General features: G+C 40.7%; 1 protein-coding gene across 1 annotated transcript; it reads right to left on the bottom strand.

The window, feature by feature from the left end:
• Positions 1-530: 530 nt before the first annotated feature.
• Positions 531-7,956, bottom strand: arid5a (AT rich interactive domain 5A (MRF1-like)). The gene is made up of 7 exons (XM_037097782.1): positions 7,898-7,956; positions 6,405-6,475; positions 4,091-4,259; positions 3,946-3,998; positions 3,084-3,181; positions 2,839-2,998; positions 531-2,752 (listed from the first exon to the last, which is right to left on the bottom strand). The coding sequence occupies exons 1-7, from the start codon at positions 7,899-7,901 to the stop codon at positions 1,496-1,498; spliced, it is 1,812 nt and encodes a 603-aa protein (XP_036953677.1). The 5' UTR covers positions 7,902-7,956; the 3' UTR covers positions 531-1,495.
• Positions 7,957-10,938: the final 2,982 nt, after the last annotated feature.

Genomic DNA, 10,938 nt, shown 5'->3' with positions numbered 1-10,938 from the left:
GAAAAACAACAGTGCGTAGTGTCATGGAAACACAGGAAAGACCTGCCCTTATTGTCTCCTTATTGCAACTCATAAATGTCATTTATTGCCTTATTCAGTTATGACATTCTCCAAATATTACAATAATCCTAATGTTGCAGTCACTCATACATCAGGTGATCAAATAATTAGAAACTGAATAAAAAACAACACTTTCTTCTCCAAATGTACTGTTATCTTGATATATATGTGTATGTATGACAGTTTTCACATTTCATCATTTTTGTAACTCAAGTAAGGCCCAACAGTCCCCTTTCGTATTTACTTATACCAGCCACATAAATATGCCAGATCTGTTTAGATAAAAATTCCATGCGATAGTCCCTGAGTAATGAACAAAAATGTCTAAAATGCCCTTTCATATCTGGACCCGCACCAATAACTGGTCCTGTTCTGGGCCAATACCTATCCTTTATCCAAGTTCCACGGTAATCCGTTCAGTAGTTTTTTTGTGTAATCGTGCCGACAAACCAACCAATCAAACGGACCAATCAAAGGTTTAGTTATGTTTTATGTTTATTTATGATCATTTACTTACTTTTTGTTTAAATACATTTGCATGACAGTGAGACCTGCATATGAAATCAAAATATTATAACACTAATACATGGAACATGCAATACTCATACTCATTCACAAATGTGCAAGAACTGTAGTTTTGAATTCAACTTAACGGCGTCTGTTTGATCAATCTATGTGATTTTGTCACAATCATAAAGATCTGTCTTCACATTTGTTTTGTTTTCCTGTGCATATACAAGTGATTCGAGTGAAATTACAATAACCTTTATTATCTTGGGTAACACGCAACATTTTCATCGTGTAACTTTAAAATGGACATGTTACAGGTGATTAGCAGGCACTGGAGTAGTACATTGGCTTTAATAATGCACATGTTTGATGCATTTGGATTCAAGCTGTTCCCCTTTGATCTTATCAGTGTCTTCAGCATCACTGCTGTGACTTCATTTCCTTTCAGTGTATTTTGGTTTTGGTCTCAGAAAGTCATATACTGTGTGTGTGTTGCATACTAATGCTAATGTTTACGCAAACACAAGTAAGCCTTCATCAAAATTACACCGAGCAATGAAAAGTTGGTCCAATCATATTTGCACGGCGGCCATTTTCCTCTGACATCTCGGACAGGACGGCCAATGTTACACTGCTGGTTGCTGGTTCTGGGTTGCAAGTCGTATAAATGAAAATAATCTGATAAACTGTTATCTTTTAGGGCCTCCCAATTTATCAGCAACCAAAAGACAAACATTTGATAGCCCATTAGCTTCCATTAGACAGCAACAGCTAATGTTAGCGTTCAACCACTTTCTAGCCAACATTACTGTTTGCCAGAGTAACTGAGCCTGATGTCAGAAGAAAATGGCCACCATGTGAAAAATGGACCTTGGCTGCCTTCATTCTCCATCATTATTTAAGTCTTAAGTTGAAAAACAAAGAATCACAGCTTGTGAGGATAAATGGGACTCATGGCAGGTAGGGTGTATCCAGTTTGGGGATTTAACAGAGGAAAGGTGTAGGGATACGGGTAAACAGCGGACCCAATGAGAGCAGAGTGAGCCGGGCTCACTGGGACATGATGGTACATCAGCTGAGAATGGGGTAGTCTCATTCTGCCAGAAAGAAACGCAGGGTGTAATAGAGGTTGTTGCCGAGAGTCTCTCCCTGATTTGTCATAACTTGACAAGACGCACGACGCCGGCAGGCTGGCGGGGGAATGGGGGAGGCCCTGCTGAGTGGGAGTACCTTTTTGAAGTATTGTCCTGGATTTCTCCCTCTTCTCTGCCGCGTAGGGCCACGGAGCCACGTTGTTCGGCTTCTTTGGACAAGCCAGAGAGTCGTCCTGCTGCAAGAACCTGCCCTGGGGGCTTTTATAACCAGGTCGAATGGGAGCAGGCCGTGGAAGCTGAACAGACTTTGGAATAACTTTGGTGAAACTAGATGTAGATGTCGGAGCCCAGCTGGATTTCACATTGATAGAAGAGGATGAGTATTGATAGGGGAAATATCTGCTACTCATTATGTGGATTGGCTTCCCAGAAGAGTCTTTAATCTGGACTTTGATGGGGTCTACAGGGTGGGAGTGGGAGCTGATGTGAGAAACGTCTTTCTTCCGTCCTGCAGGGTCTTTGGATACCTGACTACAGCTCACTGACTTGCTTTCCTCACTACTGCTGGTTGTATTTTTCTCAGAGCTGGAACAGTTGCGGGGTAGCTCAGAGCCTGATGTGGGTTTATCTTCATTCCCTGTTGCATCGTCTTCAGATGAAACAGACAATGGCGAAGGGCTGCGGGATGAGGATGAGGACAGCGGGACAGGGGAGCCGTCAGACGAGTTGCAGTTCTGGCTGGAAGAAGCCCGGGCCGGAGACTGGGAGCACTGAATAACGGAGGGCCTCTCTTTATCCTCGCTCTGAGGGCTCAGGGGCAGTTTAAGGCTAGCCTGAGCCATTCGCTTTTTCTTCTCCAGAGGTGAGATGACCTCACCAGCAGCAGATGGCATATGAGCAGTCCAGGGGCTGGATGTGGGGACCTGGACAAGGCGGGCATAGACCGAAGCGCAAAGATTGGTGGCAGCTCTGGTTGGCTGAGAGCAGTCCGGATGGCATCTGTCAGAGTTGGCAGCCCAGAGAGCGTGGTGAGGATGCATCACTGCTTCACTTTGGCAGGCAGCCTCTGGACTTCTCTGGGTGAGCATCTATACAATAAAACACGGGATATTTTCAGACACATTGTGTAATAATACAGATTTTCGCTTTTTTAAGACTTTTTAACAGCTGTTACCTCAGAGTCCATCTCTCTGTCCGACTGAGTCCTTTTCCTCTTCCTCTCAACCTTATGGACTTTGCCATCCAGATTTCTCTTGTAAGGCTTCCTTGGTTTGCTCGGAGGCAGCGGTTTGTCCTCCTCTCCTTTTATGTGTCTTTCAAAGGGCAGCACCAGCCTAAAAGAAAAAATACAATTCCGATTATCGTTCTGCTGCAAAGCGCTTGAATCGACATGTTAGTCGGAAACTGAATCATGCTCACTTCTCATAGTGCCTGCGGGTGCAAGTAGCGGCACTGGTGCTACCTGGACTTCCTCCCAGCTCATCATACACTTTCTTCCAAAGACGTCGAGCCGTCACCTGTCAGGCACGGCAATGAAGAAAATGTGCATGTGACAACCAATTACGGTAATGAAAGTAGTTTTTGTGTAATCCTGCCGACAAACCAACCAACAAACAGACACGGTACGATTGTTCATTCATGAAAATAAAGGTTAGATAATTTATGACTAAATAACACTTACAGTATTATTATTGTTCAGCTTGGAAATTGGGTCAGTTATTATGATACTATTCACACACAATTTCCACAAGAGGATGAATTTTGGATGCAACACTGGGAGAATGGGAACAACATACAGCACATCAGGCACTTTGACCGTGGCATACCTGCGTTAAAACCTATTTTTAAAACTGTTTTTGGTGAAACGTTGCAGCTGGTTACCCTTTAAATGCCATGTCTGCTGATTTTCAGTACTGAAAGAGTGCTGTCTTTTTTTCTTTGTTTTCAGCTCTACTCATGCGTGGGTGGCTTATATTGTTGTGATTACACCTTGGGACGCAGTGGCAGAGGTGATGGTGGTGACCGGGGTCAACTCGGTTTCAAGCCCCAGGCCGGCTAAAGTGCCATAATTTCCATATGAGTCGCACTCTCAGGGCGTCGACATCAAAGACAACAGAATGACATGGCGCTGACGCCGAGAGCTCTGCTGCCTATGCATCCTCCGTTATGGTAGAAACCACGATGTTGCAGCACGTTGACCTATAGCTCATTTTCCACATAGAAACCCTTAAACACTGAAGCTTTTTGCATCTAAGTAGTCGATGAGAGAAGGTGTACTTACCGAATCATAGCCCCCAAGTTTCTCCACAGCTTTGTAGATCCTCCAGAGATTAACTGGGAGTGAAAAAGACACAAGAAACCAATTATTTTCGATCAGATTCCTTGTGAAAGTTGTGTTCATGACACAGCAATGTTAATGAACTCACTCTGCTTGAAGCCCAGATGTGGGATCCTTTCTATGGGTGTAGCTCTGTCCTTCATAAAAGAGTGCAGGCCTGATATGAACGCCTTCTCCTCCATCTGCACTAGACTGGGCCTTGCTTCATCCTCACACTCAGTCATAGAGTCATTAATCTCAATGACGGAGGGAGAAGCCTAGCGTAGAGAGAAAACGGATGCATTAGAGACACAAAAAAAAAAACTAAAAAAAGTGTTTTGCATCGAAACTGAGTAGCTCCTGTAAATGCACAGTCCACTGCACCGCCATAGAAACCCGTTTTACAGTTGACGGTATTGTTACAGATGGGAGGGGGGGTGACACAAAGTCATCTCATGGGATGCAAATGCTGAAATGAAACATCAAAATCAGAGGGTAGGGTTTTACCGCTACTTTCAATAGATAACCGCTACACATCCTGTCTGGAGAGAAAGCAGCAGACTTGTGGGGTTTTTGGTCTAGCGTTGTCTGTCACCGGTATCACAAATGTCACTTTTGAAAAACAAACATAAGACGAATAAACACATAAAGTGTAGCGAACAATACTGTATATGTACGACTGATGACCGATGAGAGACCAGACCGTGAATGAAGGTGATGCTTTCGTAATTGTTCTTCAGAAATCTAACCAGTTGCATGTTCACTGTGTGTTTTTTTATGCAACGCCAGTAACAGTAACTCTGGAGGAGGACTTCTAAGATACCAAGAAATTAGTTGTATCAGGAGTGACACTCTCCAGATTTCCAGTACAAGAAATTGGCAATGTCACTATTTGTGGTTTGCAAGAAAGGAGAAATGAAACAGTGAAGGCTTGCAGAAATAAAGTCATCCGTTAGAGGGACTTCGACAAGAGAAGTACTAAACAACGAAGACATAACCAGAGATACTGCTTACGCTTCTCTGGTAATATGTGTGAAGACTGACTTGAAAACCATGAACTTTGACAAACTGACGTCTGCTATTGCTGTGAAATCATAGATTACAGTATATCATGCCACATATTCCTATGTGAAATCTCACATCGCGGCTGTGTCGATCAATTTCGGTAGATTGGATGTCAGAAGAGACCACAATGGACACGGCCAATATTTTATTTTGAATCACCGCATGTAGACACTGCTATATTTCTAAGGCAGTCTTTGTACAACAAAACGGCTCGAGGTGGTTTCATATTGAATCAAGTTCCTCTATGTGGTTCCTGGTTCCGAGAAGTAGGCCTACATAGTGAGTAATAGTGAAGGTGCAGGCCTCTAACCAAGATAGCCCCGACTGAGTCACAGCTCAGCGGCTTCACGCTGCCGTTCCCAGCCAACAGCCACCAGCTCTGACTTTCCACTGTTTTTCTGTATCACCTGCGTTTCCTTCTCCTGATATTTTGATTGTGTTACAACCTCTAGATGTCTGAAGAAAAACAAGAAAAAAAATCACATCTCACAAACACCGGCTCCACACTGTGCTCGACTAGAAATCCTGCATCTTAAGTGATGAGAAGTTTGACAAATTTTCCTTGGAATCTTGCAAAAAAAAAAAAATCACCTGTATTCAGTGAAGGCCTTTCAACTTTCAGTTATTGTTTTCAGATGTGATTCACAAAACTTTCAGGTTCATGCATCAATGGTTGCCTACAGGAAACGTCTGCACTCGAAGCCACACACTGTAGCCCCTTTTGCAGCAGATCTCACTCGACACCAGAGAGCAAATATCATTGTGAAAGTTGATTTCCACTAGATGAAATTTTTTGGAAAACCGTGTGGGTAGGTGTTGATGTCAATGTGTTGATATGTGATTCTCGCAATGATTGTCAGTGGCGTGCTGGATTGATGCAATCGGCAGGCCAGAAGTCACCACAGAAACCACCGGGCTTTCAACTAACATCAGCTTTTGGAAATTCGGTGAGCTAATTTGTGTTTCTCATATTGTACCTCTCATTTCAGTTACCAGAATAGTGGCTTTGAAGACCTCCTGCAGTTTCTGTATGTGCAAATGAAATATTGCGTTGCGTCTTATGGCGTGAGATGTGCGTGTGATCCGTCTCGGTCCCTCTCAGAATTCAGAATCACTAATTCCTAGTTACTCATCTCACAATCTGCCATCAAGATGAAACAACTGTACACACAAGATCAGCGCTTCAGAAAATTGGCACTATCTCAAATTCACTTAAAAAGGGGAAATGAAACACAACGTATATCTCACTCTGAGTAATCGTACGTGGAGTCACCAATTAACTGTAACTGATGGAAATTGCCCAAACTGTTGCCAGAAGGCCAACTGACATTTATGCGAGCCTGAGGTTGGTACAGTACCTGACTCTCCGGCCCCTTCTCGTCATCGCTGGCCGACGTCTGTTGTGACGTCTCGCTCTGGTCCTCTTGAGCTTCAAACACACACAGAAATTAAAAGGGGGGGGCTTTAATTTTGGTTTTGGAGAAGAAATTCAAACTCAGGATTTTAAACATTTAAAATGTTTACGAGGTGATAATACAAAGCCAGAGATATTCATTTGGTTCCATGACTGAATAAACAAGAAAAACACGATCCCTGAACACTGTTTGAAGCTAGAAAGGTGGCGGGGTCCGCCAGATATAAACAAAATGAGACAGTATGAGTGTTGTGTTGTTCAGTTAATTCAATCATGTACACTAAGACAGGTTGTTACTTTAGTTTGTTTAGGCATAAAACATTTTTTTAAAATCCAAATGAGTGTGTGATTTGGATTTCAAAGAGTCAAGTACGAATAAAGAGCGTCCAAACTCATCGCCAACACTAATGGATATGTAGCACTTCTGGTAATATGTGTAACGGTCACAAGAACGACCGGCACAAAAAATAAAAATCTGTCGAACATATTGTCAACTGAGTGTGATATAAAACCACAGGTTGCAAAACCACTTCCTGCTCATGAACAAACCGCTTGTTTAGTTCACTGTATGATATTGTAACACGTAAGCTACCGTATTTGGCAATAGTAAGGTTATCTCAAGCAATAAATTGCAATGTACCTTATGTAAAGCTTAACAGTCAGTGAGGGAGGCTGATTAAAAACCAGTGCAATATGAGGTATTAAGTAATGCTTTACATGTCGCTCTGACAGCTGTTACTGGGAGTGTTTTTGCATTTCTCGCTCGTTTGTGGAGAAAATAAAACACAGATATTAAAACTAAAATGCTCCGGGTATGAAATAGAGCCAGATTCTGAGAATGAAACGTTGTTCTTCACAAACCCCGTAGCCCTCCACCCACGGTGATATCATTTGTATGCAAAACCAATATGCTTCTCTTTTGAGATCACTTGTTTCCTGTGCTGTGGCTTGAACCTTTAATTCTGCTTTCAGTAGCCTCTAACTTCTCCATTTCAGATGCTGAAGACATATTTTTTTCATACAGTGCGTTTATTTTCATGCACTTTCAAACATGCACTGAATATTGGACATCTGGTTCATTTTTGTTTTAATGCATTAGCAAAGGTGTTTCCCTCTCTAGATATTGATCTAGGGCAAGATATTAATGTCGATTAGTTTCAGCACTTGATTTACATCAAAAATGGTGATACATTTCTGAGAAATGATGTTTAGCTTATAAATAAAAAGTTACTTTCTTTCACAACTGTGTGTAACGTTCATTTATTTACTTTTGTAAAAGCAGAATTTTAACATGTACGTTAAAAAACAAGGTCATATAAAGTAAAATCCACAAACAATACTACTAAAACTATACGGCACTAAACATGTTACAGTAAACACATCAAACAGTAAAAATGAAGAGTATCTGCCCTTCATGAAGAGAAAAGCGACACTCACCCATTTCTAGACGTTGTCTTCAGTCTCTGGCTTGACTGTGTTTTGTGACAGTAATTCATGAGGCACCCTCCTCAACTTCACACCACGAAACAGGAAGGCGTCTCCACAGAACAGTTTCATTGGTCGAATCGTCGCTCATCAGCACTCAAGTCTGGGAAACAGAGTTTCTTTTTCTTCTGTTTTTCTGGTCACTCAAGTCTCACAATGTCTGTTCTCTGTTTCATCTCTTGAGTTTCAGGCTAAAGCAGCTGCACTCATAACGGTCATTCAATTCGTAGTTTATGATTTATTTACAGATAATTAAATATGATAATTAAGTTGGAGTCTTTTTTGTGGTGTTGTTGGCAACTTTTGCTTTTGCATGTGACATCACAAATGATTGTGCGAGGAAGGATATTATGTTATGTTGTAATAACTGAAGTAAGTTTGTCGGTATGACGGTACAATGACTCAGACCTGGTCGGTAACACTTTATAACAACCATTGTTAATAAATGATATGTTTTAGTGAAATAGAATAGACAACAGTCTCCTTTAATTCAATCAAGCCTTATTCAAAAATCGCACTGGCCAGACCTGTATCACTCTAGATTTGAAACCACCCTGAACTAAAAACAATCATAATAATTAAGCAGATCCCATTGGGTATAAGATATAAAATGATATAAGAGATAAATGTTAAGCTGATGAGTGTAGTTTGTAGTTTTCTTCCCACAGATCTGCATCTGCAATAGAATACATCATATCCATATGGATATACTTAAAACTAACTATACTACTGAAACTATAACAGATACATTAAAAACTGTTGGTACATTTCTGTTTCTGTTCATAGCATCCACATCAAATTGTACTCCCTCATAGATACCAGCCACTTAAATATACCCGATTCTTGTCTGATTTTTTAAAATCAAGATCAGTGTATTATTCCCTGAGAAATTAACAAAAATGTCAACACGTTTAAGAAGGTTAGAAACATTTCCTACATCTGCACCAAAAGTCAGTGGGGTCTTTTCTGGTCCGAGACCCATCCTCCATCAAAGTTTGGTGAAAATCCATTCAATAGTTTTTGTGTAATCCCGCTCACAAACCAACCGACCAACAAACGGACACGTGCAACTTTTTTGCTGTGACTTATGATTACGTAGTAAATGCTGATCGCACAGTGTAATGGCTATAGAATAACAAAATAACCCGCTGCGTTTAGATTTCAGTAAACTATTTTGTCTGCTGCCGGGCACACAGTCGTGGCGACACAGCCATGCTGGCAGCCCGGCGCCATTTCTGTTTGCTTCCACGTCTCCATTAGTGGACTAAATGATTGAATAAACTCACATTTTGTCCTCTGTTGATGTTACTCATCACTGCACGGATGATACAAAGTGATCAGGTCGACTTTACAGCAGCCAACAATAACATTGCTTGGAAACACACGGGGTTTAGTGTTTGTCGGTTTAGTGACAATCTTGGTATGCAACACTTTATAATAACCTTCAGTAATAAAGGGTAAATTTATGTTTAATTAAACTTTATTTAATAGTTGTTTCACTGTTACAAAAATAAATTAAAAGGCTTTATAAACCATTTATTAAGAATCCTCAAGGTAAAACAGGTAAACATCAGTTTCAACTTAATGATAGCATCCAGATAATGTTTTTTAAGCATCATTTGCAGCTTACTGTTATGGTAAACAACTGCATAATCAGTGGTTTATAAGGCATTCTATTGTTTGTTTCATTGTATCCTTTATAACAGTCAAATCATTGTTAACTTAAGTTTAACTGACTATAAATGTTATCATTTATTAATGATGGTTATGGTAAGGTGTAATTTTCACTGTACAGACTAGACGTGATGTGTCTAAATTGCAGAATTTGGGGAGCTGAGAGTCAAATAAACATTAACTGAGGGTAAAGGTTTAAAGGTGACAAAGTGTAGAGAAAGATAAACAAGCAGATGTCTTCTTTCCTATTACATTTCTGAATGTATGGAATTTAATTCACCACTTCCTGTCAGTGTACACTGGTGCTGGAGTAGGCATGAAATTTGTCGTGGAAGATGATTAATCACGCAGCAGATCAGATAATGGAATTCAGAGCGAAGTGACACAGTTTTGTTTTCATTAAAGAAAGTGTTGGAGACGTTACTGGGTCCCTACGATGCTGCTGCTGCTGCTGCTGCTGCTGCTGCTGCTGCTGCTGCTGCTGCTGCTGCTGGAAATGAATGCTGTGTTCAGACAAAAGCGTGTGGCCGTGTGTGAAAAGGCTCAGACATTTCCTCCACTACAAAATATCTTTTAAAAAGCAGAACGTGATGTAAAAAAAAAAAAAAAAAAAAAGATACCGCAGTGAATTAGCATTGTGAGAGCACCTTCCTTCCTTAATTTGACATGAGTGTATGTATGTAAGATGTTAAAATAAAACACTGTAGAGGGAAGCTTTGTTCAAAACATAAGTACTGCCATGGGAAGTGTACATCATGTTCTGTGACGTGCGTGGCCCAGACACATTGCTTTTGATTGCATCGTGTCGTTTGAATTAAATCAAATTGTGTAAAAAGCACTTTAAACTGGACTTAATGGCAACATTGACTAATGGCTCAAACAAAAAACAAAGTTAAAACAAGCTAGTAGCTGCAGGGATTATAGACTTCAGATTTTCAGGAAGAGTAGAGTCACTACTTCTTTAAATCAGGTTTCTACTGCCCATTGCCTGAAAGGTGTTGGTTAAAAATGAAATGCCAGGACAATGCGGAAACAGCTTTTTTTCCACTAGAGATGAGTAAAAAAAACGGTCATCCATTTCTCTAATGCCAGTAATGAGTCAGAGGGAGTTGTCTTGAGATTTGATGTTCCTCATGGCCACATGCCAGGGACCCTGGAAAGCATCAAGTTGTTTTTTTTAAGAGACCTTATGGATTATATGTTAAAGAAGACCTTTTTTTTTCTATTTTCTCACAAGTTCACATTTGAAACTTACTGTATTTCCCCTCCATTTTCCTTCAACTGTCCTACACTCAGTCAAATCACGCAGATCTCGTGAT

The sequence above is a fragment of the Acanthopagrus latus genome, chromosome 5, assembly GCF_904848185.1.
Source record: "Acanthopagrus latus isolate v.2019 chromosome 5, fAcaLat1.1, whole genome shotgun sequence".
Taxonomy (NCBI): Eukaryota; Metazoa; Chordata; class Actinopteri; order Spariformes; family Sparidae; genus Acanthopagrus; species Acanthopagrus latus.
Note: the sequence above shows the minus strand (reverse complement) of the source record. Positions and strands in the feature narration are given on the sequence as shown.

Excerpts from the sequence above, each read along its gene's own strand:
- arid5a (XM_037097782.1), bottom strand. Across the intron at positions 3,999-4,090 it reads ACATCTGGGCTTCAAGCAGA|TTAATCTCTGGAGGATCTAC; the intron begins GTGAGTTCATTA and ends TTTCACTCCCAG. Across the intron at positions 2,753-2,838 it reads ACAGAGAGATGGACTCTGAG|ATGCTCACCCAGAGAAGTCC; the intron begins GTAACAGCTGTT and ends TTTATTGTATAG.